General features: G+C 40.9%; 1 protein-coding gene across 12 annotated transcripts in view; it reads left to right on the top strand.

Moving 5' to 3' along the window:
• The first annotated feature begins 2,532 nt into the window (after positions 1 to 2,532).
• The window catches only part of caprin2 (caprin family member 2), an 80,022-nt gene continuing 61,882 nt past the window's right edge, over positions 2,533 to 20,672 (top strand). For 7 of the 12 annotated variants that reach the window (XM_068051021.1, XM_068051023.1, XM_068051014.1 and 4 more), the window contains exons 1-11: positions 2,533 to 2,996; positions 4,158 to 4,217; positions 6,724 to 6,810; positions 8,205 to 8,443; positions 9,412 to 9,494; positions 9,672 to 9,815; positions 12,827 to 12,873; positions 13,870 to 14,331; positions 14,407 to 14,448; positions 15,752 to 15,883; positions 17,205 to 17,283. In XM_068051021.1, the coding sequence (XP_067907122.1) occupies positions 2,805 to 2,996; positions 4,158 to 4,217; positions 6,724 to 6,810; positions 8,205 to 8,443; positions 9,412 to 9,494; positions 9,672 to 9,815; positions 12,827 to 12,873; positions 13,870 to 14,331; positions 14,407 to 14,448; positions 15,752 to 15,883; positions 17,205 to 17,283 (1,567 nt within the window). In that variant the 5' untranslated portion in view covers positions 2,533 to 2,804. The remainder of the gene's footprint in view (positions 2,997 to 4,157; positions 4,218 to 6,723; positions 6,811 to 8,204; positions 8,444 to 9,411; positions 9,495 to 9,671; positions 9,816 to 12,826; positions 12,874 to 13,869; positions 14,332 to 14,406; positions 14,449 to 15,751; positions 15,884 to 17,204; positions 17,284 to 20,672) is intronic. The other 5 variants (XM_068051024.1, XM_068051025.1, XM_068051019.1 and 2 more) reach the window with 3 other exon arrangements.

Raw genomic sequence — 20,672 nt, 5'->3', positions numbered from 1 at the left:
TAATGGAGCAGGTTCGAGGGGACGTATGGCCTACTCCTGCTCCTATTTATTTTGCTCATATGTTCTACTGATGCAGGGAAGGAACATTTCGTTGGGGAAGAAAACTAGAAGAATCATTTGTCCTGCAATCAGTAGTGTTGTAGTGATAGAGGCTGACTGGGGTAGGAGAGGTAGAAGGGCAGGGATGTGACTTAAGTAGCATTCAAAGAGCTTTGGTAGGTTGGCCTCCTTCCATCTATGAAAGATGATGGACATGCAGCAAACAATCCATTTAGATGGGGTGTTTTCTCTTGGTGAACCTTTGCTGATGGCTGTGAAGGCCAATCCTTGAGAGGCAGGTTCAGCCACAAGTTCTGCACATGAAACTGCCAAGTGACGCTGTGAGTTGTTGTTTTTGACGTTAGCGTCTGTTGCTAAGCTGCTGTAGCCACTGGTCGTATTGTTAGTGCACACCAGTCCACAGGATGTGTCGCCATTTCCCTCTTTCGCCAGCTAGTGACTCCCAGGTGCGATAGTTGACATTTAAGCCTTCATGTCATGCTTGCAAGCATCCTTGAAGCGGAGCTTTGGGCACCTCACTGGTCATCTGGCCCCAGCTCCCTCACCATACAGAAGGTCCTTGGGTATGCGACTGTCTTCCATCCTGCGGACGTGTCTGATCCACTGAGTCCGCCTCTGTTTGACTAGTGCCAACACACTTGGGAGCTTTGCTCAGGGATGGGCACCAACATGTTGCACTATGGACATTTTACAAAATTATTGACTCAGCCACAGTCATGGGAGCAATTAATCTGTATATAAAATGTCTCGGCAATCTAATGTTATCAAAACACAGTCCGATTTAAAACACATTTCTCCCTATTTAGTGAGATACCTGGCATTGTTTTTGCTTGCACAAGTAATCAATGTCTGCCCACACAGTTGATGTAGCAATGTGGAGAATTCGGATAGATGTCCATCTGTCAGGAGTGATCGTGATCTCTCTCTCTCTCCCCCTCTGTGCATCCATCCCCCTCTCCCCCCACCTGTGTCCATCCCCCTCTCTCCAACCCCTCTCTGCTCCCTGGGCCAGTGCTTGTTTAAAGAGCGCCCAGACTCTCAGCATACACCCGCTGTGCCCTGCCTCTGGCTATGTGCTGGCCCGCTTCCTGCTCTCCCCTCGGCCTCCCTCTCCCTCTCCCCCACAGCAGCCATTCGTGCTCACTCCCTGCACCATGCGAAAATAGCAGGGGTGGCCAATCCCAGTGCACCGGCACCGCAAACAACCAATCAGCGCTCAGCCTGCTGTCAGTCACAGACAGGCATCCACCGTCCATCAGATGCAGGTCCCGCTTCCGCCTGACATACAGTTTATTAGAAAAGCTGTCAATCAAAACCGAGCCAAGGGCAGCCCGCTGTCACCGAGGATTGGCAGACAGGATGGAAACCACAAACCTCAACATTTTTTTTACCATGGTCACTAGTGTCCGTTACTGACCCCTGGATTTCCATTTGAAAGGACTGCCAGACAGCGAAGATGGAAATTATTGAGCTTCTTTTCCTGGTAGCTGTATGTCGCCCATGTTATTTATTATTATTTACAATGTTTAATACAGAAGATGAGATAATTCAATTCTTTTGGTGCAAAGTGTTTTGAGTTATCACTGGTCTCCACTTGGAAAGTTAGTACATGCCACCAATGATTGACAACTTAACCGCCACAACGTCATCACGTGCCAGTAAGTGACGCAACGGCCTATTTTGATACAGTTGATGTCATCACGTGGTGATTGTTTACAAATGGAAACATTTGCCTTCGCATTTAACCGTGCCCTTTTAAATAACAATAGCATTGCAAAGTACCTGCATTGCTGACTGCTAAACCTTGCGAGTTATACTTTGATCTGCCCGATAACCTTCACAATAAAACGCAGTGAACGGGATATGCAGCAGACTGGCTAAAATGCCTATTTTATCTGGTCTGGCCGATATGCACCTTGCACGGAAGGTTTGTTTATCTCCATCATTTGTGGTTAGCGATCATGCAATCCTCATCAAAACGACAGTCACATTTGAACCGACAGCAGTGGAATAAACATTATAATTCAACATAACAAACTTTAAGACAATGTATAACACAATGATGGAGAGTGCAACGTCACGCACCGATGGACTTGCACCTTGCAACCAAAAAGGACATCAAGGTGGATTGCAAATATTTCCAGGCGTTTTGGGTGGGGGGGAATAAAACAAGGTAACATATATTGCAAATGTTTGTCCGTGCCTTTTATTTGTCGATATTGCACAAATAATTACCTGCATTTTAATGTTGCTGAGATGTAGTACTATAGAAATTTCATTTGCATTGCAAATGTTTCTGTATGCATTTTAATTGCGTTGCAAACATTTAATTGCAAAATAAAACTAGCAAGATCGCACGCTGTAATTGTCCCTCAGCGCGCGGAAAGAATTGCTAAGAGGAAAATGAGAGCGGGTTGGTGCGGTGCGCGCCGTTTGATTGGAACGTTGGGGGACGCAATGGAACGTGGTGCCGGGAAAAAAATAGAATTCGGTGACATAAAAGCGGCGGCGCGAGCCGGGGCCAGAGGTAGTGCGCGGGCGGAGGATGTGCCAGAGCCCCGGCTGCAGCACCCGGACAGCGGCAGTAGCTCCTCACGCTCAGCCAGCTGGACCGTCTGTTATCGGTGCAAAGCACGCTCACCCCCTCATGCAGTGACCCCTTTCTCCGATGGTTCAGCTTTCGCTGTTGACTCTCCGCTGTGTACCCCACGGAGTAACGAGCAGCTTCAGCAGCCGCCGGTGAGATGAAGATGAAAGCCGAGAAGAGGTCGCCTTCCAGCGGCGGCGGTGGCGGCAGCGGCGCCGTGGTCCAGGGGCCGGCCCCCTTCATCCAGGCTCTGGCGGCGGCGAATAGCCAATATCAGGCGTACGAGACGTACTTGGAGAATGGGATGATTTGCCTCAAACATAAAATCCGAAATATTGAGAAAAGGAAGGTAATCTGAGCATCTTTCACCAAAATCTCCCTCTCTTCCGACTTGATGCTACCTGGATATTTTTGCAGTGTCAGATGCTGCAGTGTAACTGCATTGCATTCGGTTCCATTGAGTTCTCCCATCAGTGTCTCTCTACAAAAATCCATTCAACTCTTAAACTTTACATTTTAAGATATTTTTTCAATGCATTTAAAAAAAAAAGTCCCTTTTTTAGTTCATGCAGCTTAAACACAAGTCCCTTCAAATACTTTTTTTGGGGTGTATGTTGACACATTTTTTGCTTTCCAAGTATTAAAAGGGGCAGCGCCCAGATTGCGCAGCTATATTTCCACCCTTCCCTTTTCCCCCAAAACCTGGATTTGCCGAAACACTTTTGCAGAGGGTTTAAAATCGTGGCTGTTGGCTGAGCCTGGAGCATTGTAAACAGACACGCTCGCCCACCCTGGGCGATTTGAGAGCATTCAATAGTGTTGTCGCTGCACGGAGAATCTTTGTCTTAATTGCATTCACTGCTCCACTTGTTTAACAGTGTGAAGTCACTGCATTTCACAAACAGGCGAAACCTAATCCCCTTACACACAAATAGGGAGCTTGGCTTTTTTTTTTTGCTCAAATTTCCAAATATTTATGGATATAAGTTGCATCAATGAAAGCGTCCCCCCGACTCTCCAAAAAAAAGGATTTGGGCAAACTTGCGTTCCGGGAATTTTTTTTATTTTATCTCTATTGAGCTGAAAAAACGGCTTGTTAGTAAGTCCGTTTTTAGCTGAGCAGTTGTATTTTTAATAGCTGAATTGTGCTACATTAACTTGCTCTGTTTTCCCCTTGAAAGCTGCTTCATCTTTGAAGTCGGACGAACAGGGATTCGCCTTTCCATGTGCCCCGTTAGAATGTATGCAGTAGTTGACCTACCGTTGCCCTTTTGGGGTGAAGATTGTAATATTTATGTAGCACTTTACATCTTTAATGGATAGTAGGCGTTAAATGGCTTGACAAATAAAGTTGCACTGTGAAACTCTAATATATCTTTGTATTGGGCAACATATTTAAAATCTAAAGTGTGTATATTTGCTGTATAAGTAAAAATGCAGTAGTACACTGTTTTAAAGGCAAGCCAATAGTCAGAATGTATGACTATGTGGTGCTCCATTTTCTTTCAAGGCAAAACTGGATGATTACAAAGAACGCTTAAAACGAGAAGAACTTAATCAGGATCAACTGGTATGTATTTTTGAATTGGCTTGCAATTTTCATGTTTTCCAACACTTGCTTTTGTGAAGTTGAAGAGCTGTTTAAATCGCCACGATTATATTCTATCCTCTTGAGCTTGCTTGAATGAACAATGTAATGTTCCCTATGTAATTCAGTTTGTACTGTTCAGCCACATTTGCTTAACATGTATCTAAACTTCCCACTTAAGATGGGTTGCTTTTTGGCTTTGGAGGGATTCACTTGAACCTACCCTCGAGGTGAAATGAGTTTTACGATCACTTCATTACTTAATGGCAATTTTTGTATTGGACTCTAGACACAAACTGCTCAACAGCTGCTGTAACTGCAGCTATGATCTTGCTGTGTGAAGTACTGATTGGATATTTTTGTTTTTTCATGCTAGACGCTCAGATGAATTGTGCAGTGCTTCTTGCAATCCTCTCAGCTGGCCTCTACCTTCCATAAATTGTTGCTCATCCCAAATTCTGCTGCACATAACAGCTTTGATTTGTATAGCACCTTTTTTAATGTAGTAAAACCTCCCAAGGTGTTTCACTGGAACTTGGTCAAAATTTGACACCAGGTTACATGAGATTAGGACAAATGAACAGAATTGTAAAGTTTGAGACCAGGCAGGAATATTGAAAGCAAGGATGAGAATTTTGAACTCTTGTAGGAGTGGGAGTCTGTCTGTGAACATGGGGGTGATTGACTGGGATGCCAAGTTGGAATATGGGCAGCAGAGTTTTTGAATGACCTCCTGTTTAGAGGGTGGAAAAATGGGGGTCTGATTAAGAGAACCTTGAACAGTTGAGTCTAGAGATAACAAGAGCATGGATGAGGGTTTACAAAAAGCAGGGTGATTTACAGAGGTGGAAGCAGGTGGTTTTGGTGAATATGCATCTGAGTTCACCTTGGTCATATATGCTAAGGTTGTGAATTGTCTTAGTCAGCTTGACTGTGTAGGGAATTGAGTTTGAGGCAGTGACTAAATACAATAGTTTCAGTCTTCCCAAAATTTTATTGGAGGAAATTTCTGCTTATCAAGATGTCAGACCAGCAGTGACTTGAGGTTGTGCAAAGTAGAACTGGGTGTCCCCTGTGTACATGTGGAACATGATAGCTATGCTGTGCCTTGTGACAAATAGGATGGGACCAAGGACAGATTCTTTGGGAACTTGAAGTAATGGAGTGAGAAGAGAAGGACCTGCATCAGGTTCTGTTTATCCATCACCATGTGTTTGCTGATGCACATTGGCACCTGGTCTGGTAACATCTTGAATTTAAAATTCTCACCCTTGTGTTACAATTCTTCTGTGGCCTCACTACTACTTCCCTATCTCTGTAACCTCTTCTAGCTCCACAACTCTCAACTCTGCACTTCTCCAATTCTGGCCTCTTACATGTCACTATGGTGGCCATGCCTTCAGCTGCCTAGACCCTCAGATCCTGAACTCTCTCTAAACTTCTTCACCTCTCTGCTACTCTTTCCTTTTTTTTAATATACTAAAAATATGCCTCTTTGACCAAGTTTCTGGTCACCTGCCCTGTTATATCTCTCCCTGGCTCTGACCATTTTTGTTACTACTCCAGTGTAGCACCTTGGTATGTTTCACTACTTTAAAGGCACAATATAAATACAAGTTGTTGCTTGGCCTTAATGCTGTCATTGGGCATAAAAATGGAAAGTGACTTGGTAATCTGTAAAGTTAAAATGCGTGTTGCTTTCTAAAACTTTTTTCCTGAGATCTTTTTACTGTCCTCTACTATGGAGGACAACCCATAATCAATTCCAGGCTCAATTGGTTGCTCTTGGCAGAAGTTGTATGAAGTAATAAAACTGATCAATTATCATTGTAAATATGCTGGCCTTGTAAGTTTGAGTGCAGAAATAAAGCCTGGCCCTAACTGTTTCAGCACCATTTACTGTACAACTTTTGAAAACTAAACTTAGTATGTTGCATTAAATAACCTCCCTTACTGCTACCTTCTGTCATACCTAAGCTGGCCAGAGCAGCTAGTTGTCCAGCCTTTTAATGGATCAGAGCTGGACAGTCAGTAAAGGAGATATGTGACCAAAACTGCTTCAAGGGTAGAACATTATCTGCAGAGGTGGACATCTCCTCTTCCTAGAATGTCATAATCCTGACACCTTTTTCTCTCTTCCTCTCTATTATGCAATATGGAGGGGGAGGGCAATCAGATGAGTTACATTGGAGCTTCCTCCATTTGAGGATTACAATGTAAAGCCTGGCTCGGGTATAAAATTAAAACCTGACCTGACCACAGCCAACCTGGGCCAGAGTCCTTCAAATTTTTTTTCATGCCTGATTGACCCAAAAATATCAAACATTGTTGGCGTAGAAAAAGTGACAATGTAGATTAAAAAGAAAACAATACAACAGTCTTGCTATGATGTAAGCAAAACTTGAAAATCTTCAGTGCTCATTCAGAATTTTTTGTCTTGGATTTAAAAACTAAGCCAAGACTGTAATGCACATGCTGTCTATCACAGGATGCTGTGGACAAATATGAAGAAGTAATTCACAATCTGGAATTTGCCAAGGAGCTGCAGAAAACCTTTGTTGCACTCAACCAAGAGGTAAGATCTTCTGCTTTGTTGCCAATGCTTTGGGGAGGACCTAATAGCACTGAAGTGAACAGTGTTGGATTGTGCTACCTGCATCTTGAGCAAATGCTGTTCCTCAAAACATAAGAAATCAGGAGTAGGCCATTCAGCCCCTCAAGCCTGCCCCACCATTCAATAAGATCATGGCTGAGCTGTCCCAGGCCTCAACTCTTTCAGGCCTGCTCTGCATACTCCTTGACTCAGATTTCAAAAATCTATCCACTTCCTCAAATACATTTAGTGACCTAGCCTCCACCTCTGAGGTAGAGAATTCCAGAGATTCACCACCCTCAGAAGAAATTCCTTCACATTTCAGTTTTAAATGTGTGCCCATTGTTGGAAATGTCAAGATATGGAATTACAGCAACTGCAGCAGATATGCTTTTGAATTTGCTAAACCAACAGAGTAACTGGCTGACAATTACTCCTAAATGTGAGATCTTCATGGGTTTTAATGACCAACTCCAGTTGACAGTTTGGACTCTTGTGCAATCTTCTGGTATTTGTTTTTTAAATGTTTTTTGTGCTGTCTGCTGGTAATGCAAGTTTAATACCAGCATTTGCACAGGCTGATTACACCAAAACATGATGGCTCTTCATATTTGTCAATCTTTCACAACTGCAGATTAACTTGTCAAAATCAATATTTCTTTGTCAAGTTTCTACCTTAATGTTAACTTGTGCATAGAGGCACTGTGCCCAAGTGGCACTTGGTTTTAGTGTAAATGTTTGGCTCTTAACTGGCCCTAATCCACACATGCATCTTTAGCAAGGCTGGCTGGATAGTGATACAAAAACACTTTTTCCCCCTCCCCTTTCTCCTCAAGCATGCTAGGACATTTGCTTTGCTGCTCCAATTTGAGTAGTGAACATGCACAGACTAGATTGAACCCAGATCTTTGATCTAGTGCAGTTGGCTACTGGTTGTAATCAAGGGGGAAAGATAGTGACGTAGTGGTAATGCCACTGAACCAGTAATGTTAATGCCCTAGGGACGCTAGTTCAAATCCCATCATGGCAGCTGGTGTAACCTAAATTCAATTAATTACTATAAATCTGGAATTTAAAGTTAGTCTCCATAATGGTGCCATGAAATTTTTTTTTTAAAAGAAAAAGAACCCTTCTAGTTCACTAATTTCCTTTTTTTTTTAACCTTAGAAGAAAATCTGCTGTCCTTATCTAGTCTGGCCTACATGTGACTAGACCCACAACAATGTGGTTGACTCTTAACTGCTGTCTGAAATGGCCTAGCAAGCCTCAGTTGTCAAGGGTAATTAGGGATGGGTAACAAATGCTGGCCTTGCCAGTGACACTTTTATCCCACATTTGGTTTAAACTCAACCCTGATTTTTCTTAATTTTGAACAGCTGCTAAAAGCACAAAAGAAAACGCTGCGACGTGAACAACTGCTAAGGACAGAAATGGAGAAGAGACGTCTTCGTACAGTATTGCATGTTAGATATGTACTAGAGAACTTCAAACAGGAGCATGTTCAGAATGACTTCAGAGATGGCATTAATGGTGCATTTATTATTTCTCGGAAGGAAATTGGCCTCATCAAGGACTTCTGTAAACTTGCCTCCCCTGAAAGAGATGAAAGAATGTCGTAAGTAATGGCTTGACATGACTTGTTCTCCATCTGTCTTTTAAAATTCATCCTCTGCTTCATGGCCATCACTGGTATTTATCAAAGTGATGATCCCACTTGAACCACTGCAGTCTTTATGAAGGTGTTCTCAATGCTTTTGGGTGTGGACTTCCAGGTTTTTGACCAGTGAAGTAACTGCAACTAATTCTTGCTAAAACCTGAATAAAACTGATTTCTTTAATATATGCACTTCATAATTCTAATATTTAAGTAGATGGCTAATAGTGCTGGTGTACATGTACTGAAGTGGTGTTTCCATAAACCTTTAAAACAAAGCTACGGATGGAGTTCATGGAAATTATACTTAATGGATACTGAGTTGCCTTAAACTGCTCTCAAATACTTAAGTATCTGACTTCAAAGTGTCTCCCCACTTGAACAACCATTTTTGTGGGAGCAAGCCTTTGGCAGAGTCCTTTCTCTTAGATCCTAACAGGTTTTTCTCTTGGCTGTCCCCATTTGAACAGGGGGAAGTGTTGCTCTGGTGTCAAATGTCTGTAGTGCTTTTGATTTAAAGGAGCTGAAGATGCTGAAATTGCTGCCAATTAGAGGGTCCCAGGGGCAACTATGCATTCAGCACTACTTCCTGCCTCCCTTTGTTTGGTTCAACAATAGTCAAACCTAGTACTTAATATTGCTACTCCCATGAAGTTGTCAAATTGCAATGAGAATTTGAGAGCAACATCTGTTTTCTCTCTGCTTGCAGCCTCATTGTGAAGCCTGCTAGCTTTTTTCACCCAGCATCTAAGCATACTTCTAGTTGAGATTAAACTGCATTACTGCTACCCTGCCTGAGATTTATGGTTTCCCACTCATGTCATTTTGAGGGCACACCATTGACAGGTCTTGTCTACAGGAAGCCTCTTCCTTACTGGGAGTGAAAATAAATGACCTAGTTATGCATGAATGACTTTTACTGTTTTCAGCCTTGAAGATCAAATGGAATTGGTTTCAAATCAAATGTGGGAACTACTAGAAGGAGCTGATAAGATGGTTGCTGGTAGCACCTGTAAGTACAAATTCTATCTTGGTGAATGTGGACTTCTGTTGTACGTACTAATATCTGAATCTGGTTCATGACTACACATTTCAAAATGCCTTGTTTTGCATTTGTGGTAAATTGTTTTGATGCAGACTAGTGGCCATCTTTACTCCAAAGGCAGTGTTTTTTTTTTTCCCCCCCTAGATAAACACTTGAAGGAGACAATAAGCAAACTATTGAATTGTGCCTACTTTGATAGTATTACAGTCCCCCTCAATGGGTTGCAGGATGAAGATAAAATCAAAGAGGTACAAGTAACCTCCAAGGCCTTATCTGTAAAGGATTCTGGTAAGTGTAATGGCAAAAAATGCATAGTAAGGTCCCACTATAGTCTAATTTTGTCTGCAAAGTTACATTTTGGAAGATAATGTAGAAGACCTGTATCCAGTGGTATTGCCTCTGCATCAGCCTTTTAGCTTCAGTAGTTCCAACTCCAATCAGTTGAATTAATTTGGAGCTATTTGGTTGAGTGGTGTATATCAACCCATCTTTTGAGGACTCTCTCTTTGGCTAAAATGGTCTGAAGGTATGGTGGCTTTGTGAGCAGAGACTGAATTTTTCAGTGGTGCTGACTGCACCTGAATGTCGGTTGTTTGACATTTCTACCCTAGCTGCATTCTTCTGACTTGTTTACCATTTGAGGGTTGGTTGTTGAAAACTGCTATTGCTTGTCTTTAGTTACTTGTTCAGTTTGTTGTGAAGGACTGAGGTGACCTGCCCTGTCCTTCATTTCCTCTTTTCATTATTGCCTAGGTCAATGCTGGATTTTCCATTTGGTTTTATTCTTGGACTTTTTCATAGTGGTTTGAATGACTTGGCAGGTCATTTCCGAGTCAACCACAATGCTGTGGGTCTAGTCTGTCAGTGGGTAAGGATGACTATTTCCTTCCCTAAAAGATTTTGGTGAACTAGATGGTTTTTAGTTTTATGATCACCACTTACTGATGTGATTTGTTTTAATTCCAGGTTTATTTAACATTTTTAAAATTCCTCCTGCTGTAGTGGATTTTGAACTGGTCTCTATCAGTAGTCTAGGCCTCTTGTTACTAGTTCAGTAACATAATCTGCTACTGTACCTTGCATGACTTCAGGCAATGCCAAGACCTGCAACTGCAGTCAACTTGTCTCCAAGTTTGGGCAATGACTGGAAGAAAACTTTAGATTGGATTTGGAGAAGTATTGGTCTTGTAATACTGCTTGCTGAAGTGAATTGGTGCCATTGCCATATATGATGTACTGTTGTCCAGAAATAACCTGATGTTTTGGGGGAGGGGGTTCTAAGCTGTACAAACTCTATTTGGAGTTTACAAATTGTCCTGACCAAAAGTAAATGTGAACCAGTTTACCAATGTTCAAACAACTAGGAGGTATATCACCAGAACTTGTAACTTGCTACTAGTGGTGGCATTGTTGGTAGAGAACAGTTTACGTGTAGTTAGTATTTTGTAATCTGTTGCAAGGCCACATTGGGAATTTTACAGTTCCAAATGCTGTTCTCTCAAACTCGCTTGTGGGGAGTGAGACCATTCTCAAACACTTGGGCATTTAACACCAGTTGCATGTGTATTCTTTAAACATCTAACTGCACAATTGAATTTTAATCTTTAACAAGTGGAACTGTATATCCTTATTCAACAAGACTCTTTTTACTACCCAAAAATCTACCTGAATAGTCCTGCTCTCCTGGCAGTTGCTTGAGGAAAGGGAACTCTACTAATAGGAATTCCTGATCTTGCAAACAACCGAGGATTCCTGTCCAGAGTTCCCTCCTCGGTGCAGCAGAAAATGGAGCTCACTTGACAGACATGCTATGCTATCTTCAGTTGTGTATATAGTTTATATTGGTAGAACTGGTTCTAAAGAGGGCTTAATGTTGAATTTTGCAAGTGTAATTAGACCACTTCACTAGGCTTAATGAAATTTTGTAGTTTCTAGTCCAGTCTTCCTGACTTTGTATTGGGTAGAATAGCTGTATTTCTCTTCCATTTGGTAGGATTGGATGCATCCAACAACAAAATTAGTTCAATAAAATCATTATTCTTGGGTTCTTGTAGCTAACCTGTTTTGGAGCCTTTACCAGTGGATAAAGGAAGGCAGAACTTGTAGGAAACCTCTTAAGCAGACAAGGTGTTGAGATCTTATGCTCCTGTCTTGTATCAACTGATACAAAACACTGCCTTGAACTTGCTAACAATCCACTATTGATCTGTTTTCTTTCCCTTCCTTGGATAAAATTTTAGTGTGTAGAGATGACTTAACAGCAAGGAATGTTGAGTGGTAGTGCATTCTTTCACTTTGACCATTTGACTGTTGGAAATAAATAATTGCTAAGCATGGTGTCACTGCCAAGTCATGATCCTCATTCAAAGTCTTGCCCCTGTCCCCCTCCCCCCCCCCCCCCCCGCCCCCCCCATTGAATAATGGATTGTAGAGGGTAAATAGCCAAGCATTTAGATGAAAATTTGAAGAAATTACTTCAATTTAGAAGCCAAAATAGCACTTTGAGGCAATGTGCATAGATTTGATAATTGAAGTGTTTTATGTTGAGCTTTAGTTTCTTGTTAGACATCCCTTTATTTTTTGGGAAGCCTCTTGTCGATGGTAGCTTCTGTTTTTGGTTTGAGCTGGCAAAAGTTGTAGATCTGTTTCTAAAAATGTTCAGTTTCTCTGAACAGCTATTAAGCTTTTTTCCTCCTTCCCTGGAATAAATATTTTGAGTGGAAGTGAAAGCTGCAAATTGGACATGGTTTTACAGTTGGTCACATTTTGTTTCTGGTCTGATGTAGCTTGCATGTTATCAAAATACACAAGCCTGCCATTTGTTGCATAGAAAATGCCTAACATTTGGGATTGCCTATAATCTCCAATATTTAACATTTAGTGAATGTAGCCACTAAATAGTACATGTTAATGCTTTAAATTTGAGTATGTTGTACTGGTCCCTTGGGTGTACTCTGTACATAGTGACCCATATCCTATAACCTGCAACAGCACAAATTAACCCAGCATTGCAGTAACTTGTGCTTTTGGACTGCTTGTCCTACAAACTTTGTAGTTTTTCTGCTCTTTTGCAAATTCAAAAGCTTGTGGCACTGTAACAAGAACCCATGTTGGAACTACTTGACTTCAGAGTTCCAGATTGACCAAGCAAACCTGTGATGTAGAAAACTATAAAATGTGACTCCTCTCCAAGGAGATACCAAATACTTTTATAAATCATGGCTTAGCTCTTCTTTTAATAACTACATCTATATATAAAAGTTTGCTTTAACTTCCTGTTTGTAACTTTTTTATTGCAGAATCTGACCTGCATTTTTTGTGCTCAAGTGAAATGCAGCCAAGAGAGGTAAAACTTTTTTGTTAATAATCTGTCTTTCAACATTGGCTTCCAGTCCATTTTTAAAAAAACTGTCATGATTGTTATCACTTTATTCATAGTTACATCATAACTTCATTCTGCATTGGACTCTTCTCTTATGCATTCTAATTAAGTGAGCTGGGGAAGACATTAGTGCCTTTCTCAACCTCATCACAAAACAATGACCAGATCTATTTTTGGTGTTTTGATGGTTAAATGTTGGCCAGGACACTAGAAAAACTCCTCTTCTGCTGTTGTCTGAAAAATGCCATGGATCTGTTATCTGAACAGTCAGAGGGGACATAGTCCAACACTCCCTCAGTACTGAACTGAAGTCAGCTGAGCTTATGCTATCTATCTCTATACTGGGACTTGAATCCCCCAACCTTCTGACTCTGGTGAAATTGCTACCACTGAGTCATGGCTGACTTCCAATGGAAGTCAAGTGCCCTGAGTGAATTTGTTTTCCTCTTGTAAAATGTTTTAGTCTTCATTTTGGCAGTGCAAATTCAAATATTTCAAAACCTGACATCCCAAAAAAAAGACCAACTTTACAAGGTACAATTGCCTCAACAATAAGGGCTGCCTAGTGTTCTGGACAAATTCAGAAACTAACTTGAACAATACAAAGGAAATTTAATAACCAGTACTTTGAAACCATTCATTTCTCCTAATCTACATAACCTTTTCTTTTTGAGGCTTTTGGTTCAGATCAGTCTAGCAAATTTGGTGCACTGCAGGACATATTTCTGACTTTTCTTTTCTCCTTTGGCCAGAGATTGCATCAACAGTAACCTACCTCGAACTGTTGACTTTATTGCTCTGGACTGCTCCATTGAGCTCATAAGTGGAGAATAATAGCCCTGGAGCACTTTGCCTTTACTACTTCAGTACATTTGAGCAGAAATAGTGTAACAAGTGTTTCTTTTGGCACTTAGCTTGTAGTAAGTGAAGCTAATGTAATTTGGCTTGTTCCCCTTCTAGTTTTTGAATAGACAGTACCTGAACAAAACTGAGTACACTGTGAAACAGCCAGAAAAACCAAGGAACTGGGACGCTGACTACGTCGGCAGGAAGCAAGAGGAGGTCCCCAAAAAATGGGACGCTGACTACGTCAGTAGAAAGCAAGAGGAGGTCCCCAAAAAATGGGATGCTGACTACGTCAGTAGAAAGCAAGAGGAGGTCCCCAAAAAATGGGACGCTGACTACATCAGTAGAAAGCAAGAGGACATGACTCTGAAAAAGTGGGATGACGAGTACATTGATAAACAGGACAAAGAGCCCCTCAAAAAGTGGGATGCAGAGTACCTCAATAGGAAGCTGGAGGAGCGGCCCAAAAAGTGGGATGTACAATATGCTGACTTGCAAGAGACAAAAAGGTGGGAATCTGGATCTGTCCCAAAAGAATCGGCTGAACCAAAGAGAATTCTGCCTGAGCCCAAAGAGGTGAGAAGGTGGCTGGCTTTGGTGGCCAGGAAATGTTTGTATGTCATGATTAATGGCCCCTTTTTTTTCACTTAGAAACGGGATCGAATGCCAAAACATGAACCTGAAGCAAAGCAAGTGGGTAAAATGTGTTTTTTTTTTTTCCTTTTTGAATCTCAAATGGTGGTGGTTAGTGGCATTTGTTTATGGTGATGGCCCACAAGCATTTCTAACTTGGGTATTGGCAACTGGTTTGGGAGCAGCTTTGGAACACAAATGACAGAAGGAGTGTCAGCTATTCTAAATTGGCAGCCCAAGGGCCTGATTTTTGGATGATTCTTTTGCCAGTTAAACAGATTTTGATCTCATTTGGTATTTTAAAAACCATAATCGAGTATAATTAAGATGAGTCCCTACCTTTTTTTAGAAAGTGGTTGAGAAGGAAATGCAGTGCCAGTTTTCCAGAAAATGCACAATAATTGGTCAGTATGCACATCAATTATTTGAAATGGCTCCTGTCCTATACTCAGGTGGGTAAACATTCAGCTTAACTGAAGAGACAAAACTGTCTCCACTGCCCTTTTGCAGTGTGATGACTTGTCAGTACTGCATTTAGTGTTGCTTTTATCTAGCAGTCACCAAGCAGTGGGGCTGAAGTTGTTTGTTTACATATATATTTGGGTGGAGAATGAATTGAAGAAACATGGGAACCATGGTAACAAGGTTTTGGATGGCTTCTTGTGTGCTGGACTCCAAGTCTAGCTTGCTTCTGGAAGACTGTACTCAAGCTAAGGACAAAATACTTGTCATTTGATTCCAGCCTTTATTTTTCTAGTATCTGGCTTGATCAGAATAACTTTTCTGTTGTAGATCCGGGGCACATTTCTGACGTAGAAATTAATGACTAATGCTGTGGAAGATTAAAATGGAACCAGTTATGAAATAAAAACTACTAAAAATCTTAACTAGAAAGGAAGGATTTTCTTTTTTTTGTTCAGTTGTGACAAATCAAAAATTAACATGTCTGTTTTTTATATTAAAGAAATTGTCACATACTAACTAACAAATCTGGCTTCTGGTTGACCAGCTGAAACTTGAGTTGCTCTAAAGCACTTGCATAACTTCAAATTCTGTTTGGCTAATAGGTTCCTTTTTTTCTGGTTACTTTTGGGCACCATATTCACTGGCACTGCAATAGCATTGTTTGTTTCTAATTTAAAGACGGTGTAGATATTTTGTGCACTTCCTTGTACCTGCATTTTCAGAGAATTAAAATATACTAGCTGAGTGATTACCTAGCAAATACTGGAAGCATCATGTCAATTGCTACAACAGTGAATTGTAGCTATTGCAGTAACTGTTCAAAAGATGTGCCTGTTTTCTCAAGCAGTTGCAGTTTTAAGCAGAACTGATCTTGTAAACTGGTTTAATCCTTGTTCAGGTATCGAAGGTGGTGCAACAGGCTACTGCAGAGTTCTGCTCAACTTCTTCACTGCCAAAGGATCCAGAACTCAGGAGGCAGAAGCTTCAAGACCTGATGTCCCAGATACAAGGGACATGTAATTTCATTCAGGCATGTGGCCTTTTCTGCATATTCTATATTCCTAGCTCAGTGTTCTAATAAAATCTCCTATTGAATTTTTCATTTCACTGCAGTTACAACTTTGAAATATAATTGAGGGTAGTGCCATTGTTTATATAGACTTTCAAAAGGCATTTGAAATAACAAAATAGACTTGTTAGCAAAATTAAAGCCTATGGGATTAGAGGGACAGTGGCAGCATAGAAAAAAAGGTGAAGGGACAATGCAGAGTGTTGAATGGCTGGTTGCTTTTCAGACAGGAGGAAAATATGCAGTGATGTTCCCCAGGACCCTGTACTTGGTTGTACAGGACATAATTTCAAAGTTTGCAGATGATGCTAATGTAGGAAATGAGAATAAGACATAGACTAGTGAAATGGGATTTAATGGAAATTTAATGTAAAAAAGTGCAGAGTGGTGCATGTTGGTAGGAAGCATGAGGAATTAACTAAATCATAGTGGGAGACCAAGGGGTGTGTAAACACTTTGACAAGTTGAAAAGGCTCTTGAATAAAGTGAACTTTAGAAAAGAGGCATAGGTAACTTCCTTGCTTTTGTATTCTAACCACACTGAACTGACACTGCATGGACTGCAGCAGTTCAAAGCAGCTTGTTGTCAGAGGGCAATAAATGCTGGCCTTCCCAGTGATGCTCACATCCCTTGAACATACTAATAGTCATGTTGAATAATTCTATAACTGTTTAGCTTTCAGCTGGGGTATAGTGTTCCATTCTGGACCTGCTTTAGGATGTTGAGGGGAGTGGGACTAATTGGAGTCCCATGGTATTGTCTGCCAAAGCTTAGCACTGGCATAATGGGCTGAATAACTACCCGTATTCCGTTTTGCTAATAAACAAGGTTTTAATGGATTTTCATACTTGTCAATTGGCCTCTATGTTCAAGCCATTGTTTAACTGCTTTTCCCTTGTTTGCTGTCCAGTTCTCTTGTCTGCTACCAATTTGTTTCCTGCTTTTGTGTTCATTTTGATATTTTAAAATCTGCATTCTGTCACTCCTTGGATCACCTTGAACCTGTAGCCATTTTAAGTAAGTTTCCTGTAATGCACTGAAATCCACTTGACTGTAAATCATTTTGTCTTGAATAGAAATGCAAGTCCTTGTCAAGGTAGGTGACCAAAACATGTGCCCATTTTAACATTCGAGACTTCATTTGTCTTGACACTTGTTCTTTGGTAGCACGGTGTAAGTGGATTTCAGTAGTTCATACAGAAATATTCTGGTCAGCAGGTGAGCCCTTGTAAATTTTTGAAAACCATTGAATTTGAGGAATTTTTTTTGTTAAATTCCTAGGATTCTATGTTGGATTCTGACATGCCCTCTCAAAGTGCTATTGGATCACAGAAGGCTACCATCTCTCTCAATACTGCAGGTATGAGACTTTTTCCCTCCTCTCCCCTAAGATTAGTATTATAGGATCACTGCTAAATGTATTGAACTTGCAGTGCAAGGTAACAAGCATGTATTTAATTCTGATCTAAAAATTAAACTTTTATTTATGGCTAGATTTCTGAAGTTGGCTTTTAAGACCAGCTCCAAGAGCTTAAGATTTTTAACATGGGAAGTTGAGATTCTTACTACTTTTGCATCTAAGTAGACTTCTGCCATTGAAAAATATGCACATGCAAAGTGTGTACATCCAAGAATTTAGGGGGGGTGGGGGTTAGTGGAAGGATTAACTTTTATGGCACAGAAGACAATTCGGCCTGTTGAATGCATGCCGAGTCTGTTGAGCAATCTAGTTGTCCCATATTTCCCCTGCTCTAGCTCTCGAGCCTTACAAGTTTTATTTCCAAGTGCCCATCCAATTTCCTTTTTGAAATCCATTATCTTGGTTGCCTACAGATGTGTATATATAGTAAAAGCAAATTTCAGGTCATTACCACTTGCATTTATATATTAAATTCTGCACATTCTCTTTCCATGCCCCCCCCCCCCCCCACCTGCATCTCTTGCCTAAAATCTGTGTCCCCCTTGTTCTTGTGCTGTCAGGTAATGGCAACAAGTTTAGATAAAAGGTAGACAATCTTGTACACCTATCAATCTCCCCTCAACCCCCTTTTTTTGCTCAAAGGAGAACAGCTTGAGCCTGTGCAACCTAACCTTTCTTTTATAGCTAAAATCCCTCATCCATGGAACTGTTCTAGGAAATCTCCTCTGCACTCTAGCTTGGACTCTCAAGCCTACCTGAAGTGTAGTGACCAGAACTGGATGCAATTTTCTAGTTTGGGCCTAATCAGAACTTTATAAAGGTTCAGCATAACTTCCCTTTGTTTATACTCTTACCTCTATGAAGCCCAAGATCCCATATGCTTTGCTAACTATGCTCTGAACTGCTACCTTCAAAGATCTATATGCAGGAACCCCCCCCCCCCAGGTCCCTTTGTCCCTGTACACTCTTTAAAACTGTAACTTTTATAGTCTGTTGTGCCCCCCCACCCCTTATGTCAAAATGCATCACTTCACACTTCTGTCTGCTAACCTCATCTGTCCTGTTGTAGTCAATTGGTATCATCCTGTCTTGTCTGCAACACCTCCAAGCTTAGTATAATTGGCAAATTTTTTTACTCTATTCCTAGATATATTTTTAATCAACTACAGTTTGAATGTTGGCAGGATCTGCTGTTCTAATCTCCTGGCATGCTACCCACTATCCATATGCTGCATACTATGAGTAACATGATTCCAAGTTTTATGAATTAATTTAAGCCTGTTTTTGTAGAGGGAGATTTAAGGTTTAGTAATGGCACAATTCCTTCTTGCAGTTTTTCAGGCTAGTGGATGGGTTTTAACTGCTGTTAAAGCTGGACCCACATTTAATTTGCTGCCTTAACAGATGAGACAAATCCACCTCAATATGCAATATTACAAAGGTATAATTTAAGCTGGTTTTGGATGAAACAATAGTTGGGGAGGAAAAGTTGACTGGTTCCTGCTCATGCATATATTTGGTGAATTTTTGCTTGCTAGAAGGTGTACAGCTAGGAATGAAGACTGGCAGATTTGCTGTGATTTTCAGCTGCTGATACCCATGTGACTGAAGTGTAGGATATGGTTTTTGTACTTGGTATCTTTTTGATTTTCCTTCCAGAATACTTGGAGCTGAAGTGTAGCATTGTAGCCTTTTTCACATGTATCTGATCTCTTGAGTTTTTAAGGGATCTGCAAGTAGCTCATAAATTCCGTCTGTGACTTTCAGTGGCTTACATTTGGCTCTCCTTTCTGATCAGCTTTTTTTTTCTCATGTTTTTTTTTTTCCTTTCTCCCCCCCCCCCCCCAAACAAAGCCTCTGCCTCCATTTTAAAATTTCTGTCTAGATCTCTATGGCTTCGTCCCTCCTCACTAACTTCATCCACCCTGACTGGCCTCTTGTGTCTAATGCTTTGGCTGTACTTTCAGGTTGGGCTGCATGCTTTCGCATTACCTCCTTTCTCCTTTTAAAAAGAACTTTTTTTTTAAATGCACCTTTTCTGACTAAGCTGTTGGTCAAATTTTGTTAACCATTCTTTTGAGGCACCTTGGGACTTCTGCACTATTTAATTTCTGTATAATGGGCACTATTTTGAAGTTCATATTAGCATGATCTTAACTAAGGCATGGGGCAGGATAACTGGTTTCCTTTGGTTCTAAAATGCATATTGTCTTGCCTTTTTGAAGCTTAACAATTTATTGATCGATTTAGCTCTCCGAAGGAAAGGGTACATTAGATTACAATGGTATTTTTGTGATGTCAATGTAGGGTACATCTGATGGCCTCCTTTCTTCGAAATGACATGCTGATCCATCTTGAGGACCTATGGAAAGAATCAATGCATATGAGGTTAAATTATTCAAACCTAATAGAGCATTGTGTATTGAGAAGTGAATTTTTCTGACATTCAGCTTTTAAAGCATGCTTCACTGAACAGTTAAAGCTATTCCCTTAGGCATTGGGAGTGGTGGGCACATTGCACTGCATTGCTTTTGTGCCCACCATACAAGGTCTTCAGTGGTGGAGGAAAAATCATTGCATTACAGGACAGACATCTGTCCAAAGTGCTTTAGAACAAAGGAACTAATTTTGAAGTAAAACCAAAATTACTAGATGCTGGAAATACTCAGCAGGTCTGGCAGCATTTATGGAGGAAAAACATGAACTTTCTCCACAGATGCTGCCAAACTGGTTTCCTACATTGTCTGTCTTTAAACTATTTGGAAGTGTAGTCTTGTAGGAAAGAGTTGGCCAATGGACAGTGACAGCATAGTGGTAATGTTACTAATAATCCAGAGGCCTCAATAAATGCTCTGGGGACATGGCTCCAATCCCACCATTTGGCAGCTAGTGGAATTTAAATTCAATTAATTAATCTGGAACTAAAAGCTAATCTCTAATGGTCATGAAACAACTGGGTTGTCAGGTTTTAAAAACTCAACTGGTTTGCTTCCTTTTTAGGGAAGGACATCTGCTAACCTGACCTAGTCTAGCCTACATGTGACTCCAATCCCACAGCAATGTGGTTAACTCTTAACGGCTCGGAAATACCTGAACAAGCCACTCGTTACACTGGCTACAGAAAAGTCTTGAGAATGAAACTGTTATCAACCTAGGCATTAGAAACTGCACACAGTCAACCCTGCAAATTCTCCAATATTTGGGGATTGGGCCAGAATTGTCCCACAGACAAGTTGAGCAACAATCTGACCATCATACTCACAATGCCTTACAGCCAATGTCCCAGACAGCTCTATCACTATCCAACTATGTCCTGGCCCACCAGCAGG

The sequence above is a fragment of the Heterodontus francisci genome, chromosome 18, assembly GCF_036365525.1.
Source record: "Heterodontus francisci isolate sHetFra1 chromosome 18, sHetFra1.hap1, whole genome shotgun sequence".
NCBI lineage: Eukaryota > Metazoa > Chordata > Chondrichthyes > Heterodontiformes > Heterodontidae > Heterodontus > Heterodontus francisci.
The sequence above is the reverse complement of the archived record's forward strand: the minus strand, read 5'-3'. Positions and strand labels throughout refer to the sequence as shown.